This window comes from Pseudophryne corroboree, chromosome 6 (assembly GCF_028390025.1).
Source record: "Pseudophryne corroboree isolate aPseCor3 chromosome 6, aPseCor3.hap2, whole genome shotgun sequence".
Taxonomy (NCBI): domain Eukaryota; kingdom Metazoa; phylum Chordata; class Amphibia; order Anura; family Myobatrachidae; genus Pseudophryne; species Pseudophryne corroboree.
Window position 1 is genome coordinate 247203884 of NC_086449.1, and position 19857 is coordinate 247223740.

Below are 19857 nucleotides of genomic sequence, written 5' to 3' on the forward strand. Positions count from 1 at the left end.
GCGTGCTCTCGTTTTGTCTCAACTACAGAAGTATAGAGCAGATATTATATGTCTTTCTGAAACCCATTTGTCTAGTACTAGGACCTTAGCTCTCAGGAGGCCTTGGGTTTGTCTGTCATATCATTCTACCTTTTCCACTAATTCTCGAGGGGTTTCGGTTTTGATAAGGAAGTCGGTCAGCTGTCACTTGGTCCATAGTCAAATTGACCAATATGGTAGATATGTCTTCCTCAGGGCTTATGTTAACCGCACACTTCTTCATATACTTGCTGTCTATGCCCCCCCCCCCCTTACAGTAATGAGGTGCTTCGTCATGCTATGGCATTTATTGCTACCTCTCCCTCAGCGCCGATCCTCTGCATAGGCGATTTTAATAATGTTTTGGATGGAGGTTTGGATAGGTGGTCTGAGCGTCCACCTTCTTTACCCTCTATTTCCCCTTCCCCTACGCCTTTTGCGCGGTTGGTTACTGAACTTGAGCTCGTAGATGTTTGGAGGCTAAGACACCCTCTGCAGTTGCAATACTCTTGCCACTCAGCCAGTTTCCATACCTTTTCAAGGATAGATTTGGCCTTGGTTTCCCCTGATCTCACCCCTAGAATAGTTGATGTCCGATATTTACAGAGAGGGATCTCGGACCACTCGCCCTTGCTAGTGGTCCTAGATACGATACCTGCCTGTGGAGCCAAAGTGTGGAAGCTAAACCCCTTATGGTTGACCTTGCTGACTGATCATGACGCCCTGGTTCATGAGTGGAGGGACTTCGAAACACATAATATAAATTGTTTAGACCCACTTATTAAGCACGATGCATTTAAGGCTTCGATGAGGGGCTCTTTTATACAGCGCATTGCTTCTGTTAAGAAATCTGGTAGGGAAGAGGAATCACGCCTGGAGCTTGCCTGTTCCCAAAGTGAATCTGTTTATCTTCGTACCAAAACCCTTAGTGACCGTTGGAAGTGGGATATGGCGAGGAAGGCCTGGTCTGACCACTTACTAGATAAATCCAAACGTAAATTGCTTTTCTCGCAACATGCCCTCTATTCACAGTCGGACACAGGCGGTAGTTATTTAGCTTTTCTGGCGCGGGAGGAGAGAGCTGGAGGATCCATTCAAAAGATTTGTGACCCCCAAGGAGCAATAGTCTATACTACCCCTGAGATAGCCCAAGTTTTCCAGTCCTTTTACTCCTCGTTATATACTTCTAGAAGCACTTATACCTCAGGTCAATTACAACAGTACCTCTCTGGTGTTGATTTGCCCCAATTATCACAACAAGCTATTGAATTTCTCGATAGTGGTATCTCTGTTGAGGAGGTTGAGGCGGCTATTGCCTCCTTCCCCAATAAGAAAGCCCCGGGTAGTGACGGCATACCTGTTGAGGTCTATAAACAGTATCGTGAATATTTCGGCCCTTACCTTCTAAATCTTTTTAACGCTCTACTGGAGGGTGGTTGTTTGCCTCCTTCTATGTCGGAAGCTCTTATTGTAGTGATCCTTAAGCCAGGTAAGGACCCTACGGTCCCAGACTCCTACCGCCCAATATCATTGCTATCCACTGATGTAAAAATTTTGGCCAAGATTTTGGCGATTCGACTTAATACTGTTATAGCATCGCTTATTCATGATAACCAGACAGGGTTTATGCCAGGCAAGTCTACCCTACAAAACTTGAGGCGGCTGTTTTGTCATCTGCAGAGGGGGGATCAATCGGGATCGGATGCCGTGGTGGTTTCCTTGGACGCCGCTAAGGCATTCGTCTCCGTGGAATGGGATACGTGTGGGAAGTCCTTAGAAAATTTGCTTTTGGCCCCAAATTTATACGATGGTTGCAGTTGCTCTACTCCTCTCCTATGGCTCGTCTATCTGTCAATGGTTTTGTTACGTCCCCCTTCGCTTTATATCGTGGTACTAGACAGGGCTGCCCGTTGTCCCCTGCCCTCTTTGCCCTAGCTATAGAACCACTGGCGAGTTTTGTCAGAATGTCCCCTGCTGTTAGGGGCATTACTATTGATGGACAGGAGGATGTTATCGCATTGTACGCTGATGATATGCTCTTGTTTCTCAATGATGCCGATGTTTCCCTGACCTCCCTCCTGAATATTGTTGACACATTTGGCTTCTATTCTGGCTTGTCTATCAATTGGAATAAATCTCATGTCCTCCCCTTATCTGGTATTATCCCTGACCCGTTACCTATTGTTTGCTCACTGCAGTGGACCCTCCGCTTTCGATATCTTGGTGTCTGGATCACTCCTGATGTCACAACTTTTGTACATCATAACATAGACCAGGTCATGGAGGATCTGAAGCGTCGGGTCCATGTATGGAAGAAGCTTCCCCTTACTGTCACGGGTCGCATTAATCTAATTAAAATGGTGAGCCAACCGAAATTTCTTTACCTATTACAACATTCCCCTGTTTATATTCCTAAGAAGGTATTCTCTGGCATCGATAGTGTACTCTCTTCATTTGTTTGGGGTAACAAGACGCCTAGGGTTGCCCTGAGAGCTCTGGTTAAGGCTAAATCTGCTGGAGGATTGGGTTTTCCTAATATGAGCGCTTATTATCTGGCTGCCCAACTTGTACATTTGTCGAATTGGATTTTAAATAGGGATAGTCCCACGTTTGTGAGATTCTTTGCCGAGTGTGTGGGGTCTCACTTCTCCCCTGTTCAGTTCCATCTTTCAGCCTCTTCTACTTCTGGTCTTCCCCCTCTACTCCGTCAATCGCTACTTGTATGGCGACTGGCTCACTCTTTTTATGACTGGAGCGATACAGATCCCGATACGCCCCTTTGGTTTAACACAACATATAGGGAGCTATTGCATCTCACACAAGATAATATATGGATTGGTGCGGGCCTTATAACAATTTCACAGCTATATGATAATAGTGTTTTCAAATCTTTTGCGCAACTGCAGGAGGAGCTTGGTATATCCAATAAATCCTTTTATCGTTACCTACAGCTCCGTCATGCAGTGCAGGCACAATTTGGGGTTTCATCTCCGACCATTTCTAATTCGCCAATTAAAGAATTGGTTGTGGACCTGGGAACGAGACACCAAGTTTCCACTTTATATGCTAGCCTTAATGATCACATTTGCACGAATGTCTTTTGACCCGCTTAAACTTAAATGGGAGCAGGACATAGGTCCGCTTGAAGATGACCAGTGGCTCCAGGTGTTGTGCTCTCTTAAGTATACTACTCCATGTATCAGATATCAACAAGTCTTCTTCTTTATTCTTCATAGGTCGTATAGAACTCCAGTTTCTCTTTTTAAAGCGGGGCTGCAGCCTAATGATACATGTCCGAGGTGTGGTGCCTCTGGAGCGAATTTCTGGCACTTATTATGGTTATGCCCAACTGTGTATGCTTTCTGGGAAGCGATTTGGTCAGACTTACTAATTACAGAACCGACGTTACCCCCTTTCTCTCCTAAATTGTGTATGTTTGCCCTATATTTAGAGGAAACCTACTGTCCGATACTTTATAAATATGTTCTTTGCTTGACTTCCTTAGCGAAGGTGATTATAGCGCGTAACTGGTTTGCTGTCTCCCCTCCTAACCTATACAACTGGCGGGCTCTGGTAAACGTGGTATCTGGACACAAAAGGTTTACACATAGGTCTAGAGGGACCCTGCCACATTATCTCAATAAGTGGAACAGGTGGAACGCCTCCCGTCTAGCTACGGCTGTGGCAGCTCCAGCTCAACTCTCTGATTGTTAATACTGTATGAGAGATTAATGATCACAAAACCCTTATGTATTGATATAAACACGGCACTTTTTATTGATATGTTTATGACATTGTGACATGGATTGTATCTGTTTATTCTCTATGTTTTTGTGTTGGTTTGTTTTTTTTACTTTTGTTTCTATGTTCTTTTTGGTTCCCTTGCAAAAAAAAGAAAATTAAAAAAAATTACTCAAGTTAAAAAAAAAAAGCTTCACTGGTATTGCCACGCACCAGGGACCCTCAAGCAAGGGCAGCAGATGCACTGATGATGCCTTGGCCTTACCGGCTGGTCTACCTGTTTCCTCCGATTCCGTTGCTTTTAAGGGCACTCAAGCGAATCAGAAATCAAGGAGTCCAGGCAATTCTGATTGCCCCGGATTGGCCTCGGAGGGTGTGGTACGCGGATATTCTGGACATATCCGTCGAAGACCCTTGGCCTCTACTACTAAGAAGAGACCTTCTTCAACAAGGTCTGTTCATCTACCCAGACTACCCATGAAGGTTGGGTGGATCATCCTAGTTTACAAGGGCCTTTCCAAAAAGGTTATTGCTACCATGGTTCAGGCCAGGAAACCTGTGATGTCAAAACACTATCATCATATCTGGAGGAGATATGTCTCTTGGTTCGAGGAACGCATGTATCCAGCTGCAGAGTTACACTTGGGATGCTTTGTGCATTTCCTGCAGGTTGGTGTGGATAAGGGCTTACATCTGGGTTTCATTAAGGTCCAGATTTCATCTCTCTCCATTTTCATCCAGAAGAAATTGTCAGTGTTGCCAGAAGTTCAGACCTTCTTGCAAGGGGTACTGCCATACAGCCTCCCTTTGTGACGCCTACGGCACCCTGGGATTTTAGTGTAATGTTGACATTTCTACAGTCCTCCTCCTGTTTTGAACCTCTGCTGACGGTAGAAGACAAGTACCTCACATGGAAGATGGTGATGTTACTGGCCCTGACTTCTGCTCGATGTGTCTCAGAATTGGGGGCCTTATTGTGTAAAAGTCCATACTTGGTCTTTTACGAGGACAGAGCGGAGCTCCAGACTAGACAGCAGTTTCTGCCGTCAGGTTCTGGTTCTTCTGCTCCTCCGGAGGCATTGGATGCTGTGCGAGCCTTGAAGATCTATATCATGCGGACGGCTCGGCTCAGAAAAACTGATTCCTTGTTCGTGCTTTATGATGTGCAGAAAAAGGGTTGTCCTGCTTCGAAGCAGTCTATTGCTCGTTGGCTAGGGCTTATTATCCAACAGGCCTGTGTGTCAGCAGCCTTACCTGTTCATAAGTCTCTGAAGGCCCACTCTACAAGATCGGTGGGATCTTCCTGGACGGCTGCCCTTGGAGTCTCGGCCTTGCAATTATGCCGAGCTGCTACTTGGTCAGGGAAGAACACTTTGGTCAAGTTCTACAAGTTTGATACCCTGGTCAAAGAGGATACCCAGTTTGGGCAGGCGGTGCTGCAGCAGTCTCTACACGTTCCCGTCCGTTCTGGAAGCTTTGGGATGTCCTCATCGTACTAAGGGGGTCATTCCGACCCGTTCGCTCTCTGCGTTTTAACGCAGCAGAGCAAACAGGTCCCTGCTGCGCATGCGTCTGCGCCGTAGTGTGCCTGCGCATGCGGGACGGCCGAAGGCCATAGTAGGACAGCGATCGCCTCTGCCTGATTGACAGGCAGAGGCAATCGACGGGCGGGAGGGGGTGAAACGGCGGCATTTGCCCGCCGTTTCGTAGGCGCGGTCCGGCCAACGCAGGCATGGCCGGACCGAACGGGGGGTGGGCCGCAGTGGCTGCGTGACGTCATACGCAGCTGCTGCGGGCCAGGGAGCGAGGAGTAGCTCCCGGCCAGCACGCTAAAGCTGCGCTGGTCGGGAGCTACTCTTGAAGTGCAAAGGCATCGCCGCTGTGCGATGCCTTTGCACTACTACAGGGGGGCTAGCACTGACATGCGGAGCGGACTAGCCCCGTACTGGGCGTCCCCCCTCATGTCAGGAAAGATGATCGTAGCTGTGCTAACTTTTAGCACTGCTACGATCAACTCGGAATGACCCCCCAAGTCTCCCCCAATATCCCTTATGGATGCTAGAGAAAATAGGATTTCTCTGACGTCCTAGTGGATGCTGGGAACTCCGTAAGGACCATGGGGAATAGACGGCTCCGCAGGAGACTGGGCACATCTAAAGAAAGATTTAGGACTATCTGGTGTGCACTGGCTCCTCCCCCTATGACCCTCCTCCAAGCCTCAGTTAGATTTCTGTGCCTGGCTGAGCTGGATGCACACTAGGGGCTCTCCTGAGCTCCTAGGAAGAAAGTATATGTTAGGTTTTTTATTTTCAGTGAGACCTGCTGGCAACAGGCTCACTGCACCGAGGGACTAAGGGGAGAAGAAGCGAACCTACCTAAGTGGTGGTAGCTTGGGCTTCTTAGGCTACTGGACACCATTAGCTCCAGAGGGATCGAACACAGGACCCGACCTCGTCGTCCGTTCCCGAAGCCGCGCTGCCGTCCCCCTTACAGAGCCAGAAGCAAGAAGGTGGTCCGGAAAATCGGCGGCTGAAGACTTCTGTCTTCTCCAAGGTAGCGCACAGCACTGCAGCTGTGCGCCATTGCTCCTCATGCACACCACACACTGCGGTCACTGATGGGTGCAGGGCGCTGGGGGGGGGGGTGCCCTGAGCAGCAATATTAACACCTTGGCTGGCGAACTGACACCATATATAGCCCCAGGGGCTATATAGGTGTTTATTAACCCCTGCCAGAACTTTTACAATAGCGGGAGAAAGCTCGCTGAAAAAGGGGCGGAGCCATCTCCCTCAGCACACTGGCGCCATTTTCCCTCACAGCCCCGCTGGAGGGATCGCTCCCTGGCTTTCCCCTGCAGTCCTGCACTACAGAAAAGGGTTAAAAAGAGAGGGGGGGGGGGGGCACAAATTAGGCGCAGTATAAATATATTATGCAGCTATAAGGGAAAAACACTCTGTATAGTGATATCCCTGTGGTATATAGCGCTCTGGTGTGTGCTGGCATACTCTCCCTCTGTCTCCCCAAAGGGCTTTGTGGGGTCCTGTCCTCTGTCAGAGCATTCCCTGTGTGTCGGTACTGCTGTGTCGACATGTATGATGAGGATAATGATGTGGAGGCGGAACAAATGCCTGTGAATGGGATGTCACCCCCTTGCGGGGTCGACACCGGTGTGGACGGACTTATGGAAGGAATTACGTGACAGTGTCAACTCCTTACATAAAAGGTTTGACGACATAGGACAGCCGGCTGCTCAGCTTGTGCCTGTCCAAGCGTCTCAAATGTCATCAGGGGCTCTAAACTTCCCCCGATAAGAAATTGATAATTTCTAAGCAGCGTACCCTTTTCCGCCAGAGGATAGGTCACGTTGGGAAATACCCCCTAGGGTAGATAAAGCGGTTACACGCTGATTAAAAAAGGTGGCACTACCGTCTCCGGATACGGCCGCCCTGAAGTACCTGCTGATAGAAAGCAGAAAACTACCCTTAAAGCTATATACACACACACGGGCATTATATTGAGACCTGCTATTGCCTCGGCATGGATGTACAGTGCGGCAGCTGCGTGGTCAGATTCCCTGTCGGATAATATTTATACTATAGATAGGGACAATATTTTGCTGAAAATAGAGCATATAAAAGACGCTGTCTTATACATGCGTGATGCACAGAGGGATATTTGCCGACTGGCATCACTAATAAGCGATATGTAAAACCATTGCCGCCAGACGGGGGTTATGGACTCGGCAATGGTCGGGCGATGCCGATTCAAAACGGCACATGGCAGTTTGCCCTATAAGGGGGTGGAACTGTTTGGGGATGGTCTTTCAGACCTCGTTTCCACAGCTACGGCTGGGAAGTCAAAACTTTTGCCACAAGCTACCCCACAGCAAAAGTAAGCACTGTAGTATCAGGTACAGTCCCTTCGGCCCCAGAAAAGTAGAGGACTAGAGGCTCATCTTTTCTGCCAAGAGGAAAAGGTAGAGGGAAAAAGCTGCAGCACACAGCTAGTTCCCAAGAGCAGAAGTCCTCCCCTGCGTCCGGTAAGTCCACAGCATGACGCTGGGGCTGCTCAGGCGGACCCGGGTACGGTGGGGGCCCCTCTCAGAGATTCAGCGCACAGTGGGCTCTCTCACAGGTGGATCCCTGGGTTCTTCAAACAGTGTCTCAGGGGTACAGGCTGAAATTCGAGACGTCTCCCCCCCGCCGTTTCCTAAAATCTGCCTTACCGGCAACTCCCTCTGCCAGGGAGGCAGTGTTGGTGGCTATCCAAAAACGGTATTCACAGCAAGTGATTATCAAGGTACCCCTCCTTCAACAGGAAAAGGGTTACTTTTCCACAATGTTTGTGGTACCGAAACCGGACGGTTCGGTGAGACCCATCTTAAATTTAAAATCCTTGAACTCATATAACAAAAGATTCGAGTTCAAGATGGAATCGCTCAGGGCGATTATTGCGAACCTGGACGAGGGGGATTACAGGGTCTCTCTGGACATCAAGGATACTTACCTGCATGTCCCCATTTGCCCTCCTCACCAGGAGTACCTCAAGGTTGTGGTACAGGACTGTCACTATCAGTTCCAGACGCTGCCGTTTGAATTATCCACGGCACCGAGGGTCTTTACCAGGGTAATGACCGAAATGATGATACTCCTTCGCAAGAAGGGAGTTTAATTATCCCGTACTTGGACGATCTCCTGATAAAGGCGAGCTCCAAGGAACAGTTGGTAAGGGGGTAGCACTTTCTCGGGAAGTGCTGCAACAGCAGGGCTGGATTCTCAATTCCAAAGTCACAGCTGGTCCCGACGACACGTCTTCTGTTCCTGGGAATGATTCTGGAAACAGACCAGAAAAAAGTGTTTCTTCCAATGGAAAAAGCCGAGGAGTTGTCATCTCTAGTCAGAAACCTCCTAAGACCGGGACAGGTGTCGGTACATCAATGCACACGAGTCCTGGGAAAAATGGTAGCTTCGTACGAAGCAATTCCATTAGGAAAGCTCCACGCAAGGAATTTCCAGTGGGACCTGTTGGACAAATGGTCCGGGTCCCATCTCCAGATACAGCAGCGGATAACCCGGTCGGCAAGAACCATGGTGTCGCTGCGGTGGTGGCTGCAGAGGGCTCATCTACTAGAGAGCCGCAGATTCGGAATACAGGACTGGGTCCTGGTGACCACGGATGCCAGCCTTCGGGGCTGGGGTGCAGTCACACAGGGAGTGAAATTCCAAGGACTGTGGTCAAAACAGGAGATTTCACTTCACATAAATTTTCTGGAGCTAAGAGCCATTTACAAGGCCCTAACCCAAACAAGGCCCCTGCTTCAAAACCAGCCGTACTGATCCAATCAGTCAACATCACGGTGCTCGCCCATGTAAACAGGCAGGGCGGCACAAGAAGCAGGAGGGCAATGGCAGAAGCCACAAGGATTCCCCGTTGGGCGGAAAATCATGGGGTAGCACTGGCAGCAGTGTTCATTCCGGGAGTGGACAACTGGGAAGCAGACTTCCGCAGCAGACTCCACCCAGGAGAATAGGGACTTCATCCAGAAGTCTTCCAAATGCTGGTAAACCGTTGGGAAAGACCACAGGTGGACATGATGGCGTCCCGCCTCAATAAAAAAGATATTGCTCCAGGTCAAGAGAACCTCAGGCGATCGCTGTGGACGCTCTAGTGACACCACGGGTGTACCAGTCGGTTTATGTGTTCCCTCCTCTCCCTCTCATACCCAAGGTACTGAGGATAATAAGAAAAAGAGGAGTAAGAACTATACTCATTGTTCCGGATTGGCCAAGAAGGGCTTGGTACCAGGAACTTCAAGAGATGATCTCAGAGGACCCATGGCCTCTGCCACTCAGACAGGATCTGCTGCAGTAGGGGCCCTGTCTGTTAAAAGACTTACCGCGGCTGCGTTGACGGCATGGCGGTTGAACGCCGGATCCTGAGTGAAAAAGGCATTCCGGAGGAAGTCATTCTTATCCTGATCAAAGCCAGGAAGGATGTCAGCCTGAAGTTCAGACGTTGTAAGGGAGTGCTGCATATTCAGCCCCTTTTTGGTGCCCCAGTGGCACCTTGGGATCTCAATGTGGTTTTGGAGTTCCTGGAATCACATTGGTTTGAGCCACTTAAAACCGTGGATTTGAAATATCTCACATGAAAAGTGGTCATGTGTTGGCTCTGGCTTCGGCCAGGCATGTGTCAGAATTGGCGGCTTTGTCATGAAAAAGCCCTTACCTGACTTTCCATATGGATATGGCAGAGCGAGGACTCGTCCTCACTTTCTCCCGAAGGTGGTATCAGTCTTTCACTTGAACCAACCTATTGTGGTGCCTGCGGCTACTAGGGACTTGGAGGATTCCAAGTTACTGGACGTAGTCAGGGCCCTGAAAATTAATATTTCCAGGACGGCTGGAGTCAGGAAAACTGACTCGCTGTTTATCCTGGATGCACCCAACAAGCTGGGTGCTCCTGCTTCTAAGCAGACTATAGCGCGCTGGATTTGTAGCACTATTCAGCTTGCGCATTCTGCGGTGGACTACCGCAGCCTAAATCTGTAAAAGCCCATTCCACAAGGAAGGGGGCTCATCTTGGGCGGCTGCCCGAGGGGTCTCGGCTTTACAACTTGGCCGAGCTGCTACTTGGTCAGGGGCAAACACGTTTGCAAAATTCTACAAAATTGATACCCTGGCTGTGGAGGACCTTGAGTTCTCTCATTCGGTGCTGCAGAGTCATCCGCACTCTCCCGCCCGTTTGGGAGCTTTGGTATAATCCCCATGGTCCTTACGGAGTTCCCAGCATCCACTAGGACGTCAGAGAAAATAAGATTTTACTCACCGGTAAATCTATTTCTCGTAGTCCGTAGTGGATGCTGGGCGCCCATCCCTAGTGCGGATTGTCTGCAATACTTGTACAAAGTTATTGTTACAAAAATCGGGTTGTTATGGCGAGCCATCTGTTCAGAGGCTCCATTTGTTATCATACTGTTAACCGGGGTTCCTATCACGAGTTATATGGTGTGATTGGTGTGGCTGGTATGAGTCTTACCCGGGATTCAAAATCCTTCCTTATTGTGTCAGCTCTTCCGGGCACAGTGTCCTAACTGAGGCTTGGAGGAGGGTCATAGGGGGAGGAGCCAGTGCACACCAGATAGTCCTAAATCTTTCTGTAGATGTGCCCAGTCTCCTGCGGAGCCGTCTATTCCCCATGGTCCTTACGGAGTTCCCAGCATCCACTACGGACTACGAGAAATAGATTTACCGGTGAGTAAAATCTTATTTTTAATTACCTACCGGTAAATCCTTTTCTCGTAGTCCATAAGGGATATTGGGCGCCCGCCTCAGTGCGTTGACTTTTCTACAGGTTCTCTTTTCTGTGGTTACCTGTTCAGCTGTTGTTGTTACCAGCTGTTGCTGGTCGTTATATGTTCGTGGTGTGCTGCTATCTCACCACTCTTTGTTCTCATATTTCCTTCTCTCATATATGTCCTTTCTCTTTCGGACACATTTTTACCTATAACTGCCTGTGGGAGGAGGCATAGTGGGGAGGAGCCAGCACACCCAGTCAAGAAAATTTAAAGTGCACTGGCTCCTTTAGACCCCGTCTATACCCATCGTACTAAGTCTCCTCCAATATCCCTTATGGACTACGAGAAAAGGATTTACCGGTAGGTAATTAAAATCCTATTTTTCTGGCCACTCTTCCATAAAGCCCAGCTCTATGGAGTGTATGGCTTATTGTGGTCACATGCGCAGATACACCAGTCTCTGCTGTGGAACTCTGCAGCTCCTTCAGGGTTACCTTTGGTCTCTGTGCTGCCTCTCTGATTAATGCCCTCCTTGGCCGGTCTGTGAGTTTTGATGGCCGGCCCTCTCTCGGCATGTTTGTATTGGTACCATGTTCTTTCCATTTTAAGATGATGGATTTGATAGTGCTCCGAGGGATCATCAAAGATTTGGATATTTTTTTAAAACCCAACACTAACTTGTACTTCTCAACAACTCTGCCCCTGAATTGTTTGGAGAGCTCCTTGGTCTTCATGGTGTGATGCCTCTTGGTTAGTGGTGTTGCAGCCTCTGGGGCCTTTCAGAAAAGGTGTTGTTTTTTTTTACTGACAAATCATGTGACACTTAGATTGCACACAGGTGGACTTCATTTCACTAGTTATGTGACTTCTGAATGTAATTGGTTGCACCAGAACTTTTGAGGGGCTTCATAGGAAAGGGGGTGAATACATATGCACATGACAATTTTCAAATTTTTATTTATAAAAATTATTTTTTATATACATTTTTCTCATTTCACTTCACCAACTTAGACTATTTTGTGCATATCCATCACATAAAATTCAGATTAAAAAAAAATTAAATTACAGGTTGTAATGTAACAAAATAGGTAAAAAGCCAAGGGGGTCAAGGGAGGGGGTGAATACTTTAGCAAAGCACTGTATGTCCCAGGCTGTATGTCCTATTCACTGGGCAGCAGCTCTGATTATACATGTCCCCAGCGGCTGCTTCTCTCTGCAGCTTAAGTTACGTGTCCCCGGCGGCTGCTTCTCTCTGCAGCTCAAGTTACCTTTCCCAATGGCGGCAGAGCTAAGCTTACAGTTTCCAGGTGGCTTCTCCTCTCGGCAGCCACCGGAATAGGAGGGGGTGCCAATGGTCTGCTGGATGACTGCAACCTCAGTGATCGACACACGTTGGGGAAGGATCCAGAGGTGCCGCTTAGTGGGTGTTTCTGACTAGTTTTTGACTGGTCACATCACATGAGATAATGTCCGGGAAAAACCCAGCCTGGTTTGGTCGCATCTGATGTGACCACGCCAAGCAAGTGGTTCAGGTCCCATAGCGCTGTACATAGGGGTAAGAACAGACATCACATTACAATGTAGAAATGGTTACAGACAATTTACATAAGTATGTGGAGAGAAATAAAGGGGAGAGGGCCCTGCTAAGGAGAACTTACATTCTAAAGGCATGTTATATTTTCTATATTCCAGAAACGCAGAGGAATGGACATTAATCAGATGAAGACTTTTGTTTCCCAAGAGCTAAAAGGATTAAAACAAGAGCATCGCATGCTGAGTTTACGTATGGAACAACCTAATTTTAGCAGTGTCTTCAGTTTAGTTTTCTGCACAGTACATTAGAGGGCAGCATACTGTATATGCCTAAATACAGTGTGGGAGGGCCTGTGAATGCAAATTAATTTAGTTAGGGCTGTCAGAACATTTTAATTTAGTAAACCCAGTCACGTAATGATTAGACATACTATATGGCTGAACTGCAGATCTTTCATGTGTATAATTTCATAGTAAAAGTGCTTGCATGTGAGCAAAATACAGTGCAGTCATGCAGCATGTTCAATATGTATGTGGTGCTTGTGATTACTTAGATGATCTGGTAACCTGTGAAGTGTCCGTTTGCCATCTTGCTTTCCAGTAGCAGTAACCTGAGTTGCAATAAGTACAGTACATAACTTTTTTATTATGAAATGTTTTAATTTTGCCTAGGCTAATATAAATTGAGAATGTGGAGACATAGGAGCAGATCATTATGCATCCGATGAAATGGGGCATTATGTAAGGTCCTGTATGTATTTCATATTTCTCATAACATATACACATTGGAGTTTAGCTGCATGCACTAAGCATTCCACTAGATGTTACTATAGTAACTGGCGTGCAGCTTGTGCATTTCATGTCTGACTTCCTGCAGCTGTGCTGGTCACATCCCTGTCTGATTGGTGTGTAGTCACTTCACACTGTACATGTACACTAGTGGCTAGTGAGGATGGTTATGTGTGTGGTGATAATGTATTACACTTTGGGGGAGATGTATCAAGCCTTGGAGAGAGATAAAGCGGAGAAGTTGGCCAGATCACCCAATCAGCTTCTAACTGTCATTTCTTTAGTATAGCATTTAGGCAACTGCTACTCTTTAATCCTCTCCAAGGCTTGATACAGCTCCTTTTTGTCTTTCAGTGTGTTTGTGTGGTCTAAGTTACATTATTTCAGTAATGTATTGATATAATAAATTAAAATAGAACCTAAAAGGGAAATACATGTTTAAAAAACTCAGTCTAATACATGTGAATGTGATGAATGGATGCTTTATGCTGATTTACATGAAATCTCTAGTTGTACTTACTGGAGACATGATGGAAGTACAATCCACCCACGGCCTGTTTTTTAATTATAAAAGGATGCAGTAGCACACATTGCTGTATCAGTAATAGTTATCAATAATTGAATATGACAGACTTTAATAGGAATATGATGGTGAACAGCTAGCACAGTGGTTTCTAAACTGGGTGCAATGACACCCTGGGGTGCCGCAGGGCACTGGCCAGGAGTGCCTTGGTTGGTGGTCCAGTACCAAATTAAATTAGTTTTGGTCAATGTGATAGGCAAAACCAGTGTTAGTGGCTGCCAATCGTAACATATCTGACAAACAGAAATGTAACCCTGTCCTCCTCCACCACATAACTGAGCCTGAGGATGACAGGTGAGCATCATTTTCTTCATTTAATCTTTTTTGCTGAGTTTCTCAATAAGTAACTTTCGTCCTTGGGATTCCGTGGAAAAACCGCTGATACTCTAGGATGCCGTGATTCAAAAAACATTTGGGAACCACTGAGCGAGCATATTTTCTTGGGTTAAAATCTGCTGTTATAGTATCATGATTTTGTTTTCATATTTAGATAAGTGGTCCTTGCTAGTATCTCCCACAATAAGTCATCTTCTTTCATTGCCCAGTAGTTGTATTACAAAACTAAGCAATGACATTTCCTCTAACACACGTGATTTGTTATCCCTTATAAAGATATTGGCGCCTGTGAATCTATAATGAAGAAGAAAACCAAACAGGATTTTCAGGAGTTGCTGAAAACAGAACACTGTGAGTATCTGTCTGCCCTATATGAGCATCTGGTTGTCCAGTGTGATTAACAGGTCCTAGGACTAATGGATGTGATGCCCAGCACACAGCATCGTTACCCCAACATGTTTATTAAACTGCAGTATGTATGATAAGAGAGGCTGCAGTGAGCTGCAACATCAACTCCTTGCGGCCATGGTTATTGCATGTTAGCACCATGGTCAGCAGCAGGAATGGTCACAAATTACATTTGTAATGTTGTGTCAGCTAATGAACTACAGCAGTGGTTCTCAAACTCGCTACTCAGGACCCCACATGGTCCATGTTTTCCATGTCACCCGTTAGCTGCACTGTGTATCGCCAACTGTCACATTTTAAAAATCTACAGGTGACCTGCAAAACATGAAACATGTGGGGTCCTGAGGACCGAGTTTGAGAACCTGTGAACTACAGTATCCAATCTAATGATGTAATTTGGTATATTTTATACATACAGCATTACTAGAGGGATTTGATATTCGAGAGAGCATCAGTTTAATAGAGGAGCACATAAACAGACAGGTGAGTCCATAATACTATACTATTATTCTAAATGCGTATTAAGTCATGTTTTGTGTGTCTTGTAATGGGGTGTTGCTTGCTCCGCAGGTTTCCCCCATTGAGAGTCTACGCCTGTTGTGTCTGCTGTCTATCACGGAGAATGGTAGGATTGCTCTCCTGGGTTACAAATCCTTATTCTTCCCTTCACTCTATGATACCATTGTTATACATTGTTATATTTTTCTTGAATCCAGGTATAATCACAAAAGACTACAGATCTCTGAAGACTCAGTACTTACAGGTTTGTATGATCATTTTTATATATAGATGGGAACCTGGTAATAATGTACCATGATGACAATCCAGAAATGATATCCCTCACTAATGCTAATGTGTTGGATAACTGCATTTGAGCAGTGATTTATAAACATGATGATGTCTGTTATCATGCTGTAATAATGTACGGTTCTCACAAATAGAGCTTACAGAGCACATTGAGCGCTGCTGTCATAAGTGGCTAGCAGTAACAGTATAATTATTGTGGTGCAGTGCTTGTCTGCCTATCCCTCATTCTAATTCCTCATGTCTCTGTCACCATGGTTTCCCAGATAGGATCTTTTAGCTTTAGACAGTGCAGTGATAGAAGTTAATGCACCTCCATATAGTCAGGGCAGGTCACACAGAACTGTATTGAGAAAACAGTGCATGCGGTTTCTGTGGAGCCAGATTGTTTCTTTAGCCGGTCTTGGTACTCAGCCGGTCTTGGTACATTTTAAAGCATTGGAATGTTTTATGAAGCACTAGTTTCCACTGCAGCCTCTGTGGATGGGGCTCTGTGAGGAACAGCACTGACAAATTCCAACACATTGGCTTCTTAATGAAACGTGCAGAGATAGATAATGTACAACATGCACACAATGAATCATCCATGGGAATTAGCAAATTAAGATTGAGAAGTTTTTGCAGCACTCCTGATCGTTATTATTGTCTCATATCTGAAAGATAATTAGTTCTGATTTCTTTAATTTGTCACTGTGATGGTTCGTTTTAAATAGTAAGTTTGTATATTCTATATGGGTATGCTATGATGTGACAGTCCTGAGCTGACTGGCTCTGCAATCTGTGTTTTGTGTAGAGCTATGGCCCCGAGCACCTGCTGACCTTCTCCAACCTGAAACGTTCCGGCCTGCTCACCGAACAAGTTTCGGGAGAGACCCTGACTGCTGTGGAGAGTAGGGTGAGCAAACTGGTCACAGACAAGGCGGCAGGTAAGATAATAACCTTCAGCATCTTGTTCCCTGCGAAATACCAAACAGTAACAGTAGCAGGGACGTGTGGTGGGGTGAGGCAGGTGAGGCAGAGCCTTTCCTGTCATACTAACGTTTGTGCCAGAGTTTTGGCTATATAAAGTATATGAAAAATATAAAGAATATGTTAAAAATGTCTTCTTTGTATTATTCTAATAATTTTTATAGTCAAATCTCTGGAGCAAAAAGTCTATGGCAGGTGAGGCAGTGCCTCACCTTCTTATCTTTTTCCGCACGTCTTTGATCAAAACCTACCAAATTTCCATAAGTATATACTGCTGTACCTGTGTATAATGCCCGCATGCACCATTTGCTCATATATTGTGTGTAAATCTGGCTCTGGTACTAAGCAGTGCCTCCTGAGAAATTTACCTCACCGCACGTCCCTGACTACAGTAGCATCAATATTTTATCCTTTATGTATGAAAAGGCAATATAATATGCAGCACTCTTATAAAACGTTTGTCTGTTGATGTCCCAGTGAGTGCTAGGTACTTAGATCTTATTCTAACTAGCTTCCAATCTGTTATAATGGAAACCAGAGGTTTGATGCCAAAGATATGATTGAGTCTATACTGATATTAATAAAACACACCCAAAATAATGTCTTTAGATCACAACAAATATAACTTAATTTTTTCACATGAATATACTGTGTATTATATTGTGCAGTATTATGTCATTGCAGTTTTCTGCTATAGGGTTGCAGCAGAATGTTATTTTTTTTTTCAGTTTGGATACTATTGTATTTCCCCTGTGTTTCTAGGAAAGCTTACTGATGCCTTTTCCTCTCTGGCAAAAAAGAGCCATTTCAGAGGGATTAGCAAAAAACTTGGACTGGTAAGTATTTATCAGTATGACTGTAATATATACACTGAATATACACTAAAGATGCAAGTCTCAGAAATGTTTCTAAGTATGTTAACCTTGGATGCTGTCCTGGAAAAATGCAGACATTTTGTTATGGAAAATGTTACTATTATTTATTGTGTTGCTGTCAGCAATATGAGCTCCCAGTAGCACGTAACTAAACTCCATTAATAATTTTTATTAAAATACTTGTTTAATAAGCACAGGCATTTAGTGAAACACACAGGGAATTCAGTTGCAGGCGACAGCGATACGTTTCAACGGGTGTTATTCTATTGCACTTAACGCCTGTATGCAGGTATTAATTTATCGTGCAATCCAACTAGAAATTGGGTGTTAAGTGTTTCTCCTGATCATTCTTGCTGGTGTTTCACTTGTTAAGTATAGGTGAAAATAGGGAAATCTGCCTGTGCCCCCAAAAGAGACTACGAATAACATTTTAGAAGTATATTAGTTGCCATAATAAAAGCATTTGGCGTTCTTAAATTGTGTCAAATGGCTGTTATATGCATTTTTCTAAAACAGTGAAAACATGATAGATAGAAAGTGTTTTTTTGCAAAACAAATGCTCTACTGAAATAAGGGGTGCATACAGATGACTGTAAGTATATAATTGGGTAATTTGAAGCCACTTTAAAAAAAAAACAAACTTCAAAAACCATCTCTAATACCCACCTGCAATCTTAAAAACACCCAATCCATTAATACATCACCCCCAAATACCTGTCCAACATCAAGTAGCCCTTTGTCCTGCATTCTGCACATTTTCACCCCAATATGAAATGTCAATATTGGCCCAATTAAGATAATGAAATAATTCTAAGTGGCTAATTAATCATTAGAGAGGGTGCCCCAGTGGTTCTGAACCAAGTCCTGACATTTTTACCTTAAAATAGGAATTTTCCCCAACTTTGCACCTGCTCAGGAGGTGGTGAAAAAAAAATTGTGTTAAAACCTATGGAGAATTATCACGTGTTAACTCCACCTGCAATTGAATTGTCTGATTTACCATTTTTCACATAACGTGAAAAAGAATTATAACCTGCTGTGACAGGACGGTCCCGTACGAAAGCACTCGCCGCTTTCGCGTCCCGTTGGCTGCGCACAGAATGGAAGGTCAAGTCACACGAGGCCTGACCACATAGGGGATTCCCGCTTACCGTCAGTAACCGCCTGTTACTGACTCCACCCACTGCGTTGTGGGCGGGTTTTTGCTGCCACCACCAAACTCCTAACCTGCCGTGGCGTTTGGAACCACGGTTCTGCTCTGTATGTGCCGACGCACTGCCTTACCACACCTGTGTGGTGGTGACGAATCCCCACTAGCCACTTGCTAGGCCTCTACCGGTAGCTGGCGGAAGGTGGAACCTGGAGACGTTAGGTGCTTCCCTGGACAGCTGGAGGACGGGGCTATGTTTGGCATAACCCTGTAGGTCACAAGATGAAGCAATCTTCTTGAGGCAATGATGTTGATTTGCTCAATAATAGCCTTTAAAAAGGCTCCTCCCTATTGCTAGGGGCAACAGCATACAACAAGATGTTTCAGCAGAATAAAGATGGTACAAATACAATTTCCATGGGGCAACAGCCCTCCTTTTATCCTACTCCAATACACATTACCACAGGGGGTAAGCCCGCCCTGTGGTGTACAACCAATCAATGTTTACCCATGAGCTGTGCATGCCTTGGTCACATGCACAGCTAACATTGTTCTCTATGGACAGTGGGGAGTGGTCGTCCTCCTTTGACTGTCCCATCCTGGAGGATCAGGATACGCCTCGGTGCCGTTCAGTCTAGGCTGGGGGAAGTTTTCCCTCCTAAACTGACTTCCAGAAACCTGCCCGGGACCTAGCCCACTGCCGGCAGCCTGGATTTGGGCTCCAGAGCTGGGCAGCCTAGCTCCCCGGTCCAGGTTTCCGGGCCACTACGGGTGATCTCCATGGAGCTCCAGAAAACCACTCAGCTTGTTTCAAAGCTGAGCTTCTTCTCTCTCTCCCAATGCCCCTTTCAAGTGTGAGGCTGGATGGGAAAGTATTCCGTTTTTGGGGAAAAGGTCTGGGAGAATCCATCAGCCTGCACAGCCATGGATTCCCCCCTCCTGGGACACACAACCAAGTAAGTGCATTTACCTTTAAATACATTTCATTTAAAACACACTGTACATTCCCCTTTAAGTACTGTGCCCAGCGCTCAGCGCTGGGCTCCCCTAGCCCTGCAGCCTGGCTGCTAGGGCTCTCCCTCTCAGCGCTGGAGGTATGGGGCTGACCTCCCCCATCCTCCAGCCTGCCTGCCTGCCTCTGGGGTCCAGGGAGCTGGCGCTCCCTGTCCCCCAAGAGCGGCATTCATTTTTGTAGCCTCGCCGCACGGAGCGGCACACCCCCCCTGATCCGAAGCCCGGCGGCCTGGGACACTTGTCCCGGCCGCTGTGGCTCTGTCTGTTGCAGCGCTGAGGTGCCGGGAGCGTAGCTCCCGGACCCCAGCACTCACCAACCTAGTCATCCCCCCGCCGCCAG

General features: G+C 46.3%; 1 protein-coding gene across 3 annotated transcripts in view; it reads left to right on the plus strand.

The window, feature by feature from the left end:
• VPS33B (VPS33B late endosome and lysosome associated) overlaps window positions 1-19857 on the plus strand; it is a 252332-nt gene that overhangs the window by 186139 nt on the left and 46336 nt on the right. For all 3 annotated transcript variants that reach the window (XM_063925840.1, XM_063925839.1, XM_063925841.1), the window contains exons 14-20: window positions 12749-12839; window positions 14574-14648; window positions 15124-15188; window positions 15276-15330; window positions 15422-15468; window positions 16303-16435; window positions 17241-17314. In XM_063925840.1, coding sequence (XP_063781910.1) covers window positions 12749-12839; window positions 14574-14648; window positions 15124-15188; window positions 15276-15330; window positions 15422-15468; window positions 16303-16435; window positions 17241-17314 — 540 coding nt within the window. The remainder of the gene's footprint in view (window positions 1-12748; window positions 12840-14573; window positions 14649-15123; window positions 15189-15275; window positions 15331-15421; window positions 15469-16302; window positions 16436-17240; window positions 17315-19857) is intronic.